We start from the raw sequence: 19,466 nt of genomic DNA, 5'->3' as shown, positions 1-19,466 counted from the left end.
TATTAAAAAATATGTTTATCAGTCCACAAAGGGTAAAATATTTGCCTGCTTTATTGACTTTAAAAAGGCATTAAATTCCATCCAGCATAAAGGACTCTTCCTCAAACTCATCCAAAGTGGAATTGGAGGAAGAACCTGTGAGGTTATTAAATCATAACACAACACTGAAAATAAATGTTGTGTTCAAATGTTTTTTTCTTTTCACACAGTGGCAAGGGGGTCACTCAGGGCAGCAATCTGAGCCCAACACTGTTTAATATCTACAGTGGGGTCTGGAATTATTGGATCCCTTGATAAAGATGAGTCTTTTTTGCTATATGCATTTAGCTACTAAATCGTGGCCACCACAACATTAATAATCTTCGGGATGGTAAAACATTCTTGGTGCAAACTTAAACCAGATATAAAGTATGTATAAAATAGTGGGGCAAAATATATTGAAATAAGATCATCCTTGAGAATAATCACCCCCAATGATTTTATGTTTGAGTCAGTCAGATAGCATAAAAACAATTGAAGGAAATTAGCTAATTTTTCTCTCAGCCCAATGGCAAAATGTGTAGAATTTGGGGAAATTAACTTTAAAACAGCAAAATGTTGTCCCCGAGGCCAAGAGGAGGGCCTCTAAAACCACACCATTAGCCACTCCTAAAAGGTTTTATGAGATTGGACAACAAATTAGGATGGACCTTACACCATTTCCTTATACAATCTTTCCAGATCCTTGATATCCATCATCTGTGCCTCTTCAATTCAAACCACAGTTTTTCAATGGGGTTCATGTCCGGAGACATTTCTTTGTGGATTTTGGGGTTACTGTCTTGCTGGAAGATTCCCTCAGCCTCCTGACAGAGGCAACCAGGTTTTTGGCTGAAATCCCCTGGTACTTGGTAAAGTTCATGATGCCATTTACCTTACCAATGGCCCCAGGACCAGTGGAAGTAAAAATACAAATAAATAATCATTTAACTAGCATGATCATAATAACTGTGTCTCCCATAGGTAGGGTACCACTACATTCAGTCATGCCTATAAAAACAATGTTTATTGACAGGTACAGAGAGCAATGGTGAGAGAGGAGAGAGAGGAGCAGAGAGATAGCGTGCTGTGAAGCTTTTAAACAACATTTGTAGCCTTGTCTCGTGTCCCTCATGTATTTATGTATACTCCCAGATTGGAGCTGTCAAATCATTCTCTCTCGCTCTCCCTCTCTCTCACACCCTCTGTCTCCAGCTGCCACACACTTATTTACGCTGGCCTTCAATCGCTCCCTCACCGGCATCCCGAGAACGCCCGTTATTTCTATATTTACCTACTTAGTGTCCTTTTCGTATTGATCATTACTCACCGTGATGCGCGCTCCACTCCTCTCCGTGTCACAAGCCGCTGTTGTTTTTGGTCATGCTACCGTTACTATAATACCACAGAGGAGGAGTACCAAAATATATAATCCTCTTTTAATGCATGGTGAGTTAGACAACAGCTGGTGTGGAGTCACACGCCATTATATTTTGAGTGTGTGTGTGCGTGCTTGAAGAGGCACACAATTGTGTGCGGGGAGCGGCACACCATTATGTTTGAGTGCGTGTGCGTGTGTCGGTCTGTGCGCGTGTGACTGAGAGAGAGTGAAATGTGGTGGTATGTGGTAGCATGTCAAATACAAGGTTGCAAGCCAACAGAATGGGATTTGATGCTGTACTAGTTCCTGTGCAGGAGTGCTGGCTGTCTTAACTAATTAGAGAAGAGGGGCATTTTCAAAACAATGTGGCATAAGCTGGGGACCCGGGACAAGACGATGAGGGACGGACACACACCTGTTCTCTCTAGCATGGTCACCTTGCTGCTTAGTGTGCTTCTTGTCCCTCAATGTCATACCAAGCCATGGTGGTGTTGCTAGGTGGCAATTTCAGGGTAGTGTTATGGTTAGAGTAAGTGGTTAAAAGGTAGAGTCCACAATATTACATCATACAAAGCAGGGCAACTTTGACTAATGCTCATCCCACTTTGTGCTCCTCCTCGCAGCTTGAGGCTTGCCCACACTGGGAAAAAGCCAATAGTGGCAGTCTTGGCCGATCTGAATTCCCAATTTTATTCAGGGCGGAAAACTACATTTCTTACTGGACAAGTTCCTGTAGTACTCCCTGTTTAAGTCCATTGTCTCCCGTTTGCCAAATTAATACAATCCTGTTGATGATTTCTGTAAACAGGAAGTCGCCCAGGTATGTGTGATAATGTCATCATGCGGAGTGTAACTTTCAAATCCCATGTGGTCAGAAATCTTACCGTCCTTTCTGGCATTGGACTACCTGGTAATCCCAACCAGCCCCCCTAGTGAGCTACTACTAAGCCAAAGAGAGACAGGCAATAAAGTAGTCTCATTAAAGAGCGGAAGCCAGCAGTAATTTGTCCTTCCTATGCTTTCTTGTCCTATCTAACCCGACTGCTGCAAGTGAACCTGAACGCTTGTGTTGACTGTCTGACCACCCAGTCAGTCAACAACTCACCACTGCCCCACTCTGATATTTTAGTTCTAAGTGGTGTGTGTGTGTGTGTGTACGAAGTCTGTAAATCGGAAGGAACTGTTGGCAACCTCAGCCCATAATCCAATGTCATTTTGGGCCACTTGGCATGTAATAGTCAGTACTGTATCACAACATGCCCTTTGCTCACGAAGCATGCCAAGAGGAAATAACATTTCTTGGCATCCTTCAAAAACATAGCCAGTAGTTTTTAACAGCTTCCCTCTTATAGATACATCTAGACCATGCTAGCCTTGTCCTAGGTTTGTCTAGTCCTTGCCAATTTCTATGGTGATAATAACCATAGTAGATGGTGAGACAGCGCAAACAGATCTAGGACCAGGCTAAAATCCCTTCAAAATGTTAACATTTTAGAGGTTTCTATGGTGAACCTTGTAGACCACACAAAAAAGATTTACTCTAGACAAGCAATTTTTATTTTAAAGATGGATCAAGACCTACCTTGGCGTCACATTTTTTATGAACGGCTGTCTTGCACTCTGCAATGAGACCAAAGAGACCGTGTGAGAGTTGGTTGTGTGTGTCTGTGTGTACAAATTGTGTTACACTCGGTACTCACCCTTACAGAATGCCCCAGGGATGTTGATGGTCTGTCTACACACTTCGCATGGTCGTTTCTTCCTACAGCTCTTCTCTGTGAACGCATGGTACACGGCTCCTTTACCAAGCTGTAACAGAACACAGAGTAGCATAGCTTGACACACAATGAGATGGACTGCTGGCATTTCTGCACCCAAATATACCAACTGTGTCAAATGTAATAGTACAAAGGTCATTGGTATACTGAGAACATCTGGGAATGTTTGTGCTCAAAACTGACATCCAGAAGAGTCTGTCCGGTCACGGACAATGTGACAGATAGAGACTGTGATTCAAAGTGCTTAAGTCACATATACAGGGTTGTAGGTGTGATTGCAGGGTACAGTGAAAATCTAAGCAGGACAAAGTGAAATAGAAATAGCACTATTTTCATAACAACAGCGATGGGAGTGATTAATAAATACATGTCCATTGGTGTGGAGGGAGAGTAAAGACTGTTGAGAGGGGGGGGGGGGGGGGGGGGGTGACCATAGGGGGAGCGGCACATGACCATTGAGTGGCAAAAACAAACATTTCAATAAAATAAAAATAAACATCAAAAAGTGCTGAATGTCGTTGGGATGGGGCAGAGTAAAAGTCTGTGTGTGGGGGGGGGGGGGGGGGGGGGGGGGTCCATAATGGGAGCAGCAGGAGAAAGAACGTCCATAGTAAGGTGGGGGGGGGGGGGGTCCATAGGGGGAGGGGGAGCAGGTAGCTGACTAGTGGTGGCTATTCAGCAGCCCAATGGTCTGAGGGTAGAAACTATTGGCCAGTCTTTCAATTTTTTGCCATGATGCTCCTGTACTGCCCACATCTGAGTGATTGAAGCGGGGAGGACAGTTCTTGGCTCGGGTGGCTGGTGTCCCTGATGATCTTCTTAGCCTTCCTGCGACACCTGGTGTTGTAGGTGTCCTGTAGGGCAGGCAGTGTGAACCCAATGGTGCGTTCGCGCTGCACATATCACCCTCTGAAGAGCTTTGAGGTCCTCGGCAGAGTTGCCGTACCAGGCTGTGATGCAGCTCGACCGTATGCTCTCGATGGTGCTCCTGTAGAACATTGAGGGCCATCAGGGACAAGCCGAATTTCTTCGGCATCCTGAGGTCTTCACTACGGTGTCCGTGTGGTTGGCTTCTCTGAGATGTGTACGCTGAGGAATTTGAAGTTATTGTCTCCATGGCAGCCCCGTTGATGATATATAGTTTGATAGATAGTGTGAGGGTGGTGTGTGCTGCTGTACTCACCCGTGCTTGAGGTGAATATATGTGTGTGTGTCTATATGTCTGTCTTCACTCTTTGTGTTACAGGTTGAAGGGATGGAGGGATTCAGACTAGAGAGAGAGACACCACTACCATTCTCCTTAATACAGGGAGAGAGGTGGATGTTTGCACAGCTGCCTAGACTGGCACAGTGCAGTACAGGCACCCTTTCAGTGGAAACCTATGCTAGACAGTTGGCACTGTCAACAGGCACCAGAGACTAACTAGAACACCCCAAAAATGTTGCTCAAATGCATACATGCAAGCACGGAATTCAGACTCACCTGCCTACAAGATACAACACTTATTTTAAGCAACACAGTTACACGTATACACATATTTCAACAGAAACCAAAACCTACATTCATACACAAATGTACGCACAGTCCCTGTGACGGTGTAACTATAAAATCTACATCTTCTACTGACTCAAAATCCATGCTTTTTATGCACTCTCAGAGGACAAAGGCATGGCAAACGTCTGAGAACATCCGAAAGCGGTGTGACCTGATTGCCCGTGAACCTCATTGAGTCATTAATCTATCCTCCCCAGAAGGGATCGGGGGAAAGTGTGGTCTGGGTCAACAACTAACACCAACTCCAGTAACAAACACCTTTATTTTTTCACTCACTCCATCACCTTTACTTATTCACTCACTCCATCACACGGCACACCTCTTTGGTTGGCCGCCCTTCCCTCCCTCCCTCCCTCCCTCTCCCTCCATCCATCCCACGACACACCTCTCCGTTGGCCGTCCCTCCCTCTCCCTCCATCCCACATTCTAAGAGGAAGCATATGTAGCTTTGCTGTGATTTAAAAGGTTGCTTTAAAGTATGTGTGTGTGTGTGTTCTATCAAGATCAATAGAGTTCATGTAGACCACTGAAGTTGCCCCTGGCTTGTTTTTAACACGCAATGATGTTAAAATAGCATGTTCAACAGCATAGTGGTCATCCTACAGACATTCAGATGGCCAGAGCACAGTGTGAAAACACATACAATGATGTGTGTGTGTATATATATGTGTCCAGACTAGTAAACATGCAAAGTTACCCCAAATATAACAAACTGCCACTGGACTCATCAGAATGGATGGATCTGCCATTATGACTGTGTTTGTTACCGGGAGAGATGACTAATCTGTAAGTTTCACTCTTTTTCTCACTCTCTGTCTTTCACTCCCTCCCTCGCTCCGCACCCATCCCTGTCTCTCGTTAGATACTAGGCATACATCTTTTATTAGATCCATCGGCTGGTATACTGTTATATAACTCATGATTAGGGCTGCCTCCTAGAATCAATTTGAGTTCAGCAATTCAGTGTCCATCCTTTTAAAAAGAATGGTCAATGGTAAGGGAAATTATCTGATGAATCTGGAAAAAGAAACACTGAAGAAACAATTTGAGTGGTGTACACACAATGTGAACTCGCCTACACCCTTGGCAAAGACCAGTGACTTAACTTGTTTCTTTTGTAACTAATACTTTCCATCCAAGGAAAATTTTACTATTACATAAGACATCTAGGAAGCCATCCAGGAAGCTCAAGTGACACAAACTCATATGAAATCAACTGTTGGGTGAAACTGGACAAAGTTAAGTGGGATGATATACATTATATTGCACAATCATAGCATATACAGTTGAAGTCAGAAGTTTAACTACACCTTAGCTAAATACATTTAAACTCAGTTTTTCACAATTCCTGATATTTAATCCTAGTAAAAATTCCCTGTTTTAGGTCAGTTAGGATCACCAATTTATTTTAAGAATGTGAAATGTTAGAATAATAGTAGAGAGAATGATTGATTTCAGCTTTTATTTCTTTCATCACATTCCCAGTGGGTCAGAAGTTTACATACACTCAATTAGTATTTGGCAGCATTGCCTTTAAATTGGTCACCTTGGGTCAAACGTTTCGGGTAGCCTTCCACATGCTTCCCACAATAAACTGGGTGAATTTTGGCCCATTCCTCCTGACAGAGCTGGTGTAACTGAGTCTCCTTGCTCGCACACACACTTCTTCAGTTCTGCACACACATGTTCTATAGGATTGAGGTCAGGGCTTTGTGATGGCCACTCCAATACCTTGACTTTGTTGTCCTTAAGCCATTTCGCCACAACTTTGGAAGTATGCTTGGGGTCATTGTCCATTTGGAAGAACCATTTGCGACCAAGCTTTAACTTCCTGACTGATGTCTTGAGATGTTGCTTCAATATATCCACATAATTTTCCTACCTCATGATGCCATCTATTTTGTGAAGTGCACCAGTCCCTCCTGCAGCAAAGCACCCCCACAACATGATGCTGCCACCCCCATGCTTCACGGTTGGGATGGTGTTCTTCGGCTTGCGAGCATCCCCCTTTTTCCTCCAAACATAACGATGGTTATTATGGCCAGACCAGAAAGAACGATCTTTGTCCCCATGTGCAGTTGCAAACCGTAGTCTGGCTTTTTTAATGGCGGTTTTGGAACAGAGGCTTCTTCCTTGCTGAGTGGTCTTTCAGGTTATGTCGATATAGAAGGAGACAGAACGTGTCTGGTCCCATGGTGTTTATACTTGAGTACTATTGTTTGTACAGATGAATGTGGTACCTTCAGACGTTTGGAAATTGCTCCCAAAGATGAACAAGACTTGGAGGTGTACACTTTCTCCCTGAGGTCTTGACTGATTTCTTTTGATTTTCCAATGTTGTCAAGCAAAGAGGCACTGAGTTTGAAAGTAGGCCTTGAAATATATCCACAGGTACACCTCCAATTGACTCAAATGGATGTCAATAAGCCCAATCAGAAGCTTCTAAAGCCATGACATAATTTTCTGGAATTTTCCAAGCTGTTTCAAGGCACAGTCAACTTAGCGTATGTAAGCTTCTGACCCACTGGAATTGTGACACAGTGAGCTATAAGTGAAATAATCTGTCTGTAAACAATTGTTGGAAAAATTACTTGAGTCATGCACAAAGTAGGTGTCCTAACCGACTTGCCAAATCTATAGTTTGTTAATAACAAGAAATGTGTGGAGTGGTTGAAAAACAAGTTTTAATGATTCCAACCTAAGTGTATGTAAACTTCCGACTTCAACTGTACTGGTAGTATAGTATTCTACAATTCATATTGAAGTATGATAGCCTATAGTATAGTCTAGTATAGTATGGTATAGTAGAAATGTTGAATGGAGTCGAGGTTTGTGGTTGTTAAAGAGCATTAGGTTAACCGTTAAGAGTACAATAATGAGGAAAACCGGTAGAAATTAGAGTCATGTTGTCTTCACTCGCTTTTGCAAGCAGGTAATAAGAAACTGAAACCCAGATAAATAATCTAACACAGAAGTTTTTACTAGTGACGTGTTTTGCAGACATCCACACCCAAGTACACGTTTTTCAATTAAATTGTCGAGATAAATAATAGTTGGCTGATGGTGATTACAACACCAGTCCTTACCTTAATCATCTCGCAATTTGGTCACCTTTTAGAACCTGTGCAATTATTCATATATCATTAATGACATCAAATATACAGCGGGAAAGTCGGTTTTATATTCACACATTTGGACATTCAACAGACATTTTGCCAAATGCCATTTAAAATTGTAAAAATCATTAACGTTTTCACTGATTATGACAGAATCATCAAGCTAGGTTATGATTTATTCTATAAATGTCTAGCATAATTTTTGTTTTGAGTAAACATTACAGATTGGATTTGATATAAATACATCAAATCTATAAGATGCCATTTAAAGCGGTATAAATCAATAACTAATTCACAGTTTGTCACAGAAACCTCAAACTAGGTATCATTTTTTATATAAATGTCTAGCATACTTTTACAACTTCTGTTTTGAGTAAAAGTTCCAGTTTTGATTTGATAGAGGGCATGTGGTCAAAGTTCTAACGAGTCTGTTAAACCCTATTAGAAGGGGCCTGGCATAAAAGTCTGCATCTTCAGTCATATTAAATTAGATTACAGGAAAAAACTACGGGATGAAGGGGTCAGGCCTGACTAACAAAGAAGTGGATGGATCAAGAGGACCAAGACAACCAAGAGGATCAACATGGACATTCCACAGTGGAGATAAGGAAAACTCAAGAGTGAACCATAACACACTACTATTCAAAGGTTTGGGGTCACGAAATATCAGTTTTTTAATAATAAAAAAAGAAAAGCAACGTTTGTGTCCATTATAATAACATCAAATGGATCAGAAATACAGTGTAGACATTGTTGTAAATCACTATTGTAGCTGATTTTTATTGGGATATCTACATAGGCATACAGGAGGCCCATTATGAGCAACAACCAATCCTGTTTTCGAATGGCACGTTGTTAGCTAATCCAAGTTTATCATTTTATAAGGCTAGTTGATCATTAGAAAACCCTTTTGTAATTGTGTTAGCACAGCTGAAAACTGTTCTGATTAAAGAAGCAATAAAACTGGCCTTCTTTAGACGAGTTGAGGATCTGGAGCATCAGCATTTGTGGGTTCGATTAGAGGCTCAAAATGGCCAGAAACAAATACCTTTCTTCTGAAACTCATCAGTCTATCCTTGTTCTGAGAAATGAAGGCTATTCCATGCCTGAAATTGCCAAGAAACTGAAGATCTCGTACAATGCTGTGTACTACTCCCTTCACAGAACAGCGCAAACTGGCCCTAACCAGAAAAGAAGGAGTGGGAGGCCCCGGTGCACAATTACTATAGTACGTGCAAAACACCCGTCTCAATGTTAACAATGAAGATGCGACTCCGGAATGCTGGCCTTCTAGGCAGAGTTGCAAAGAAAAAGCCATGTCTGTGGTCTTTTGCCCATCTTAATCTTTTCTTTTTATTGGCCAGTCTGAGATATGGCTTTTTCTTTGCAACTCTGCCTCGAAGGCCAGCATCCCGGAGTCACCTCTTCACTGTTGAAGTTGAGACAGGTGTTTTACGGGTACTATTTAATGAAGCTGCCAGTTGAGGACTTGTGAGGCGTCTATTTCTCAAACTAGACACTCAAATGTACTCATCTTCTTGCTCAGTTGTGCACCGGGGCCTCCCACTCCTCTTTCCTGTAATTGAACCCACAAATGCTGATGCTCCAGATACTCAACTAGTCTAAAGAAGGCCAGTTGTATTGCTTCTTTAATCAGAACAACACTTTTCAGCTGTGCTAACATAATTGCAAAAGTGTTTAATGATCAATTAGCCTTTTAAAATGATAAACTTGGATTAGCTAACAACATGCCATTGGAACACAGGAGTGATGGTTGCTGATAATGGGCCTCTGTACACCTATGCAAATGTTCCATTAAAAAGAAATCTGCCGTTTCCAGCAACAATAGTCATTTACAACATTAACAATGTCTAAACTGTAGTTATGATCAATTTGATGTTATTTTAAATGGACAAAAAAAATATTTTCTTTCAATCAAGGACATTTCTAAGTGACCCCAAACTTTTGAACGGTAGTGTACATATATACTGTATATATTAGCATGGGTATTGAAAGATACCAGAGGGTGGATAACAAAAAAAAAGTACATGTTTTGTTTTTGGACTAAATGTATACATTATGATTTGCCTCTGAACTGTATGTGAACCTCTCTGCAATCTACTTGCACTAACCATTAAACACTAGGACTTCCACCAGGCTGTCCCTATGCTATTTGCTCTCTTTCTCTCTTAAACTGCTATCACAAAGCCTACGTGAAAATTGTTTTTTTCACAAAAGATAATTTAAAAAATATATAAACTGGCCCAAATCAGCTCTACATAATTCAGCAGGGAGGTGTGCAACTACCACACATTATACCAGTGGAGAAACTACATCATCTACATAGGTATTACCATATCCCTTTCAATTCACATTCCTTGCAGAAATAACTATTTACAAACCTTTTAAAACGTCCAGAAAGACAGTGGTCTTAGAAGGGTATTGATACTTTAAAATACATATTTGATGTGAATGGATGTGGATGAAAGAATTCTGCCAGTGTTTTAATGTCCTAGTTTCATATTTTTTTAAATGTTATTTACCTCCAACTCTATATATCCAAGTGAGCCTATGAGGACCTTGGGGATCAGATTGACCATTATACCCATTGATCAAACGTATAATAGACAGGCACTGCTCAAAATGAGTTGTTTGTGATATCTACACTCAGTTGCCACTTTATTAGGTTCACCACCCTATTCACAAAAATACATTGCTCCTATATACACCAAGTCCAGTGGTCTTGGCTTGCTAGACACTAAAGCATGCAGAGAAGTATTCAGGTATTCTGTTACTGTTTGAACTTTAGAATGTGCAAAATGACAGCAGTCTGATGGTCTTTTCTAACTCAGAAAAGTTCCAAAACTTGTACCGACTGTAATAAACTCCAACTGGACTTAAAAACTTGAACAGTCGATCTCCTTTCCCAGTTTCATCAACAATTTTGAATTCACGCTGTTCCAGATGCAAAGGGGGTTGTACCTAATAAAGGGACCACTGAATCTATAGACTTTCCAGAATGTGTTCTGGGAATACGCGGGGTATTAAGCATTTGGCTGTAAGTGTTGAATCTATTACCTCAGTAGATGGTACCATTCAGCTTGTCTGGGGATGACAAAGGACTTCAACAAAGCCAAAATAGAAAATTATTAGAAGGGGCCTCTTTGCTTTTAAATTAGAGACGTAGAAATCAATGACTGTTGTGCCTTGTAACTACTTTAAAAGGTGGAACTGAAAATGCATATTTTCACTTTTTCTGCGACAATCACTGAATTAGTTATTGATTTCTTCATCTTTCAATGCAACATTTTTAGATTTTATGTATTTCTATCAAATCAAAACGTGAATTTCTGGTCAAAGCAAAGGTTGTAAAAGTATACTAGACATTTATAGAATAAATAATACCTAGTTTGATGATAATGTCCTAATCAGTGAAAATGTTATAGATTTACCTATCTTTAAATGGCATTTTACAGACGTTATGTATTTCTAGTAGAATTTTTACTCAAAACAAAGGTTGTAAAAAGTATACTAAAATGTATAGAATAAATCATACCTAGTATGATGATTCTGTGACAAACAATGAATTAGTTATTGATTTTTACATTTGTAAATGGCTTTTGCCGAATGTCTGGCGAATGTCTGTTGAATGGTCTGTTGAACGTCAGTGTCAAATATTAGTCTTGTCATTACTCATCCTCTTTCAGATCTATTCCCGACATAGGTGGATTTAGGGCCACAACAAACCCCAGAGGATTGTTTTACAGATAAATAAATAAATCTATTGGCCAGGTCATACTAATAAGGGAGTTGCCAAAAATGTGTGTTTGATTGACGATGTAGATTTACATGAACCAATGTGAATAATATTACCGCATTCATCGTGTACATTTTTAAAACATAAAAAATACAATCAATTATTCACACTATATCTATCATCTCTGCACGTCATGTCATTGTTTTCCACAAGACTACGAGTACAAAATATTAGACAATAGCGGCGCCTAGTGGTGAGAAAGGAGAAGAGAACCAGAGAAGCCACATTGCATACCAAACAATGTAGAGAAAACCTCTCTCCATGGGATTCAAACTTTTCAATTATATTGATCGATATGACTGGTTTTGCATGAGGAAGATGTATTGAATCCCCCACAAAAGAGTACAATTAGGGCCTTTCGTGAATGTGGTTCCAATCAAATCGTATGTCACACTCGCCGAATACAACTGCTGAAGACTTCACAGTGAAAAGCTAGACTACGAGCCCAAAGCAACAATGCAGAGTTTAAAAAATGAAATAGTAACACAAGAGGAATACAATACACAAGAATGGAGCTCTATACAGGAATTACCAGTACCAGATCAATGTGCAGAGGTACGAGGTATTTGAGGTAGATATGTACATGAAGGCAGGGTAAAGTGACTATGCATCAGGATTGCTAATATTAAGAGTTGAACAAGGAACGCAGCACTAGTGACAATGAGTGTATTTATGTGAGTGTATTCGTATGTAGTGTATGCGAATATGTGAGGGTTTTGTGTGGGCATGTCAACGTAGTGTGTTTGAATATTTATGCAATCAAGAGTAGCTTTAAATTTAATTTCACATTTGTCTTCCACTTTGAGAGTGATTTTTGTGTTTTGTGTAGATTGTTGACACAGAAAGACAATTAAATTAAATTTTAATCCCACCTTGTAACACAACAAAATGTGGAGAAAGTGAAGGGGTGTGAATACTTTCTATATTAACTATACACCCCAGTTGTCCCAGTAGACTTGCATGACTGTTTGTGAAATTTCTGGATTTGAGCACCCCACCCCTTTCGTCATACTCCAGCCAAAGGCTAGCTCATTCCCAAGGCATCTCCAACCATTACAGCCCCAAAGCACACAGCCTCTAATATGGAGATGGGAGAGGAGTGGCTGGTGCCAGTGATTCATACATAGTGGATGTCCCTATTACCTTCTGGTAGTTGTTTTTTTTGGTGTGTGAACAGCAAGCCAGCATCCACATCTCTCCCACACACACTTAGATATTTACTCTTGCATGCACACAAAACACACTGCAGCACACATACTACGCTACACTGTAGTCACACACAGGCCTACATAAACCTCTCCAAATACACTACCAGAGACTCCCCTTACCACAAAGTGTGTGTGTGTGTGTGTTCTCAGTGACAGCCTGTTGCTGACGACATGCTGAAGTATGGGTCCAGGCTTTGGGTAACACACACGGAAGGGACAGGAGCAGGTGGGGAAACCAGAGGTATGATCCTACGATGTGTATTTATATCCCCACATTCCATGAGCAGAAGAGTGACACCTCGAAAAGAGCCATGAAACTCCCAGAATAGGTACAGGAACACGGGCGCGTGTGAATCCGCCTGGTCAACGAGCACCTTATTTTTGGCTGGGGTTAAATACGCATGGCACCAAAAGAAAAATGTCAATGGCATTCAAGAGAGCAATGTGCATTGGACACAATGCAATACCTGCGGATTGGAGTAATGCAATGTCAACTTTGCCAACTAAACATGACACATTATACAAACAAATGATTATACAAACAAATGATGCATGTATAAACCCATGCCAATGTTTCTTTCTCTAGGGCAGGGGTATACTGCTGCTTCTCTGTTCTACCTGATAATTAGCTGTACCCACCTGGTGTCCCAAGTCTAAATCAGTCCCTGATTAGAGGGGAAGAATAAAAGCAAAGCAGTTGAACTGGCATCAAGGTCCAGATTTGAATTTGAGGGCTGTAGAGCATCAGCCAGGTATTGATACAAGTATTAACAGCACGCGCAGCTGGGCTGGTCAACTGTCACAACCACACCCTCATACCATAGTATTTTCACTGCACTGCTATCAGGAAAACAAAAACAATAGAACAGCACTCACACAGATGATCCAATTCAACGATTGAATTCTGATTTATGACACGGGCCTTAAATCATGTAAAGAAATCGTACATACATGCACTTCACATTTTTGGAACAGACTAGTAAAGACACACTTGGAGCCATGTTGCAATGTGGCTGCTCCTAAATACGGCTACAGCAGACATGCAGACGACACGACGCATAGGAGAGTAACGGACACCACTTCCCCTTCAACTTTGATCACCAGGGAACCGACATGATTAACCCCCTTCGATCCCCTCCAACTATCATCCCCCGCTCTCTCTCTCTTGACCTCTAATCCTGACCGGTATATGACCCCATCTGAAAGTGAACTAAATGGGACTACTGACATTGCGTGCGGCAAATACTGGGGATACTTTAATAGCTTTGACTAAACACGGCAGGGCTAACATTTTTCCCTGGTGGCACTGGTGCCTCTAACCTTTTCAGTTGGTGGCACCAGCCCATGATTTGGTGGCAATCTCCCCCCCCCCCCCCCCCCCCCCAAAATGTGCATAGCGTCACACAACAAACAATTTGAGTAGACCTAATAATTTTATAAAGTAATTCTCAATGCTTTATTAAGAAGTGCAATAGACTACGGAGATTCAATAAAGACATTTTTACATCTAACATGTCCAAGCAGAAATGCATGATTCAAATATATTTTGATAAGCAACCTAATCCAGGGTTGTCATGAATTTTGGGTTGACAATTAAAAAGGGAAAGGGGGATACCTCGTCAGTTGTACAACTGAATGCTTTCAACTGAAATGTGCCTTCCGCATTTAACCCAACCCCTCTGAATCAGAGAGGTGCAGGGTGGCTTAATCGACATTGCTCAGGGGCAGAACACCACATCAGGCCATATTAGTTCTATTTTACTGTCACAATAGGGCTCCAGAATTTGTGCCAATTCACCACCTGAGGAAGTGCCAACTCAAAACATAGTAGCTAGATCACTAACTCTAAATATAACACCTACTGCTAGTAGCCATGTGTAAATCTAACAGTTAATGTAATGTCATACAAAAAAACTAAACAAAATTTGGCCTAGTGCACTTTCATTGACCGATGCACATTTTCATACTCCACATTTCTAAGCCATTTCAAATATCTTGATTGTAAAAAAGAAAGAAGTGTGCTTTGAGCTTATTGATCATTGAGAAATTATAGATTATACCTACAGAAAGCTGAGACCATCCTCTCTTTGGTGTGGACAAGTAGTTGCTTCCAAAGTTGTAATCTTTCCCCGAAATTGCATTTTAAAATGTTATATCATCACAAAAAAACGTGCGGGAGGTTCTCTTCTGCACTGTTCAACCAATCCAGTAAATGTGGAGGAGGAGTTAAGATGGAGTGTCGCCATTGTTAACGTCTAAAAGCAGAAGTCACGTCACAGGCTGTCTTTCCATTTTCACTGAAAACGGGAACATCCGGTTGGTCGGAAGTCAGCAGAGGGTATTGATTGAGGTGACCAGGTAGAATGTACCAGACCTCTGCCAAACTAGGATCATAGTGTCTACGGTGTAGAACTGTTGCTGTTTTTTTAGGCCAACAGGTGTACGTACATTTGGAAAGTATTCAGACCTTCACTTTTTCCACATTATGTTAAAGCGTTATTCAAAAAACGGATTAAATATATTTTTCTATATTTTATCCATCTACACACAGTAGCCCATAACGATAAAGCATTTACATAAGTAGAACCTTTACTAAGAACTTTGAAGCACCTTTGGCAGCAATTACAGCCTCGAGTCTTCTTGGGTATGACGCTACAAGCTTGGCACACTGTATTTGGGGAGTTTCTCCCATTCTTCTCTGCAGATCCTCTCAAGCGCTGTCAGGTTGGATGGGGAGTGTCACTGCACAGCTATTTTCAGGTCTCTCCAGAGATGTTTGATCTTGTTCAAGTCCGGGTTCTGGCTGGGCCAGCTCTAGGAAGAGTCTTGGCGATTCTAAACTTCTTCCATTTAAGAATGATGGAGGCCACTGTTTTTGGGGATCTGTGTCTTGACACAATCCTGTCTCGGAGCTCTACGGACAATTCCTTTGACCTCATGGCTTGGTTTTTGCTCTGATATGCACTGTCAACTCTGGGACCTAATTGAATTTACCACAGGTGGACTTCCATCAAGTTGTAGAAACAGCTCAAGGATGATCAATGGAAAACAGGATGCACCTGAGCTCAATTTTAAGTCTCATAGCAAAGGATCTGAATACTTATGTAAATAAAATATGTTTTATATTTGTAATACACTAGCAACATTTCTAAAAACCTGTTTTCGCTTTGTCATTACGGTGTATTGTGTGTAGATTGAGGACATTTGTTTAATTAATCAATTTTAGAATAAGGCAATTTAAAATGTGGAAAAAGTCAAGGGGCCTGAATACTTTCCAAATGCACTCTAGGTTTTTGTTCCAGCCCAGAACTAACAATATCAGATTAAACTAATCAGGGTGTTGATTGAGGACCATGATAAGTTAGATCAAGTGTGGTACCCATGGGCTGGAACAAACACACTATTGCACACGCTCCTAAGCCTCCAGGATCTGACTTTGAGACCACTGATTTGAATTTCAATCCAAACCATTTGAGAGTGTGTTTCTGTTATATCGCACATCATGACACTATCCACATGCCCCATTTCCATAGGGTAGGTTTCAGGTGACACCTTATGGGCTGAGACTCCGGGTCCTGGCTAGAAATATTGATTCTGTTTACATATGATGGGTCACCAGACAACTCCAAAAAGCAGTAGGCGAGTCACTCACGTTACAATCAATCAAGAACTTGGAAGTTTTGTACTTTTTATTCATCCCCAAAATATTGTCTCCTGAGGGGGATATACATCAGCAGGCGCCTAAAACAACTAACAGTATTGTATGCATACATCTTTAGATGAGTGGCCCCAGCGTGAATAGAACCCACAACCCTGACGTATGTAGCATGCTCTACCAACTGAGCCACAGAAGGGTTACACTTTTAGAGTGTTGCAGACAGAGATGTCAACAAGTGCCGCGCTTACCTCAGCCAGCTGTAGGATTTCAACAGGGATATTGTGGACTGCTACTTTCGGGGATCCCTCAGGTTCCGGAGCGCATCTCTTTCTGCTGCAATGCTGGATACTGTGAATGCACCCCATTGATCCTCTGGTTCTGTCTTCTCCTTTTTCAGATTTGATCCACAAGTCAGTTGTCCGGATATCCCAAGGACCTGCTTTCCGTCTCTTACTCCTTAGGCTCCCCTCTTTTTTTTCCAATAGGGAATCACTCTTTTCCTACTTTTCACGCTAGTACAGGGAAGCTGGGTCCTTCCCTTTCCTCCCCGTGAGCCCTCACACCCCTGTCCAATTTGATATTTCTCTCTCTCTCTACTCAGCCAGGACTGGAACCGTCACAACATTCACTCAGTCCAGCCCCCCGTCTTTCCTTCACCACACGTCTCTCCCTCTTCTTTCAGAAAGCACAGGGCCCGCTCTCTCGCACCCTCCTGCCGTCGCTCTTGCCGTTCCTGCACCCTTCTTTCTTCTGTCAGCCTGTACTTTTACACCATTCTCTCTCCCTCGCTAGAGGTTGTCCCTTCCCACCCAGCATGCACGGACCCTTCACTCTCTGCACTTACACTCTTCTCTGGTTGCCCTCTTTCTCCCCTTTCCGCCTTCAAAGAAACACCCTTCTCTCTCATTCCCCCTCTCCTCTTACAACCCTCTCACTAGCTGTTCACCCTGCCAGCCTGCTGCACAAACAGTACTCTTCCCCTCTCTCTCACTTCTCCACTCCCCCCCCCTTTCCAAACAGCTGTTTAGGTCAGGCTGACTTCAGGCCCTTCCCTTTTTCTTGCTGTGTTCAGCCTCTCTCCCTTTTTTCCTCCATCGTTCCCCCTGAGATTAGATGGCGCCGCTCAGTGCGACACCCTGTCGACCCACCGGACTCTGCAACTTAGCACATGAGGGGCGGGCATACACAGTGCAATGGTTCGATCCTATTATTTTTCCTCTCATGTCATGGGTAAGCGACTAGATAGTACCTCACAAGCCAAAACCTTGTGCACCAACCCAGCAACTCTGCATGAGGAGAGAAGACACACTTTGCCTTAACATCCCTCTCAACTGAAAACAATAATAGGCTCTGTTCCTTTAGATCTGTGTAGAGTAACACGGGGATTTAGGACCTCCTCGGAGAGCCAGCTGGTATTCCGCCAAGCCATCAGGAATAACACCCCACAGCAGAGCAGGAGAACAAACACAGTTAACACACGATCAGCCCCCCCCCCCGCCCCCCACACACACACTGACTTGCATCTGCTGCAGTAGAGAACTACTCAAACTGTGAGATACACAAAATGACTAGTCTCAAATTAGCCCAATAAACACCTGTACATACACACAGCCACGCAGGGTACGGAGCAACAAGAGGTTGAAATACAAATTGATTACATCTGACTGCAAGAGAACATACAAAACACACACACCTCCCCCTGGAGTGATGATACACACACACACACAACCTATTGCCTGTCAGCATTCCTGAGGTAAAACATAAACACGCTGAAGGTTGTTTTTAGGAGAGGGGTCTGCGACCCTCCTGTCACTGTCGAGACAGGCCAGAGGGAAGGGGACGGGGACACAGCAGGACCCTCCACACCTGCCACCAAGAGTCCTGTACACAGCAGGGGGTGAAAAGTGTTCTCCACAAAAGAAAAATCATGTTCAGGACTAGAGGTTGACCGATTATGATTTTTCAATGCCGATACCGATTGGAGGACCCAATAAAAAGCCGATACCGATTAATCGGCAGATTTTTTTATTTATTTGCGTTAATGACAATTATAACAATACTGAATGAACACTTATTTTAACTTAATATAATACATCAATAAAATAACTTTAGCCTCAAATAAATAATGAAACCTGTTCAATTTGGTTTAAATAATGCAAAAACAAAGTGTTGGAGAAGAAAGTAAAAGTGCAATATGTGCCATGTAAGAAAGCTAACGTTTAAGTTCCTTGCTTAGAACATGAGAACATATGAAAGCTGGTGGTTCCTTTTAACATCAGTCTTCAATATTCCCAGGTAAGAAGTTTTAGGTTGTAGTTATTTTATAGGACTATTTCTCTCTATACCATTTGTATTTTGTTAACCTTTGACTATTGGATGTTCTTATAGGCACTTTAGTATTGCCAGTGTAACAGTATAGCTTCCGTCCCTCTCCTCGCTCCTACCTGGGCTCAAACCAGGAACACATCGACAACAGCCACCCTCGAAGCAGCGTTACCCATGCAGAGCAAGGGGAACAACCACTCCAAGTCTCAGAGCGAGTGACGTTTCAAACGCTATTAGCGCGCATCGGTTCACATCGGTTACACCAGCCTAATCTCAGGAGTAGATAGGCTTGAAGTCATAAACAGCTGCTGGGTCATTAATATGGTCGAATCCGGAAACTCATCTCAAAAACAAGACATTTATTCTTTCAGTGAAATACGGAACCGTTCTGTATTTTATCTAACGGGTGGCGTCCATAAGTCTAAATATTCCTGTTACATTGTACAACCTTCAATGTTATGTCATAATTGTAATGGCTCTCTTCTATCTCCTCCTCTGACGAAGAGGTAGAACAAGGATCGGACCAAAATGCAGCGTGATGATGATTCATGATATATTTTAATGAAGGAAAACCTATACATACAGAAACTACAAAACTAACGAAATGAAA

General features: G+C 41.8%; 1 protein-coding gene across 7 annotated transcripts in view; it reads right to left on the bottom strand.

The window, feature by feature from the left end:
- The window catches only part of LOC109891762 (tensin-2), a 75,252-nt gene extending 57,698 nt beyond the window's left edge, over positions 1-17,554 (bottom strand). For 5 of the 7 annotated variants that reach the window (XR_004210253.1, XR_004210252.1, XR_004210257.1 and 2 more), the window contains exons 1-3: positions 16,780-17,552; positions 3,100-3,208; positions 2,982-3,019 (exon numbers count right to left, since the gene is read on the bottom strand). Coding sequence is in view for 4 of the 7 variants with exons in the window: in XM_020484250.2 (XP_020339839.1) it covers positions 2,982-3,019; positions 3,100-3,208; positions 16,780-16,896 (264 nt within the window). In the remaining 3 variants the exon portion in view is untranslated. Of the gene's footprint in view, positions 1-2,981; positions 3,020-3,099; positions 3,209-16,779 lie in introns of all 7 variants that reach the window. The other 2 variants (XM_020484268.2, XM_020484261.2) reach the window with 2 other exon arrangements.
- Positions 17,555-19,466: the final 1,912 nt, after the last annotated feature.

Source organism: Oncorhynchus kisutch, linkage group LG1 (genome assembly GCF_002021735.2).
Source record: "Oncorhynchus kisutch isolate 150728-3 linkage group LG1, Okis_V2, whole genome shotgun sequence".
NCBI lineage: Eukaryota > Metazoa > Chordata > Actinopteri > Salmoniformes > Salmonidae > Oncorhynchus > Oncorhynchus kisutch.
Note: the sequence above shows the minus strand (reverse complement) of the source record. Positions and strands in the feature narration are given on the sequence as shown.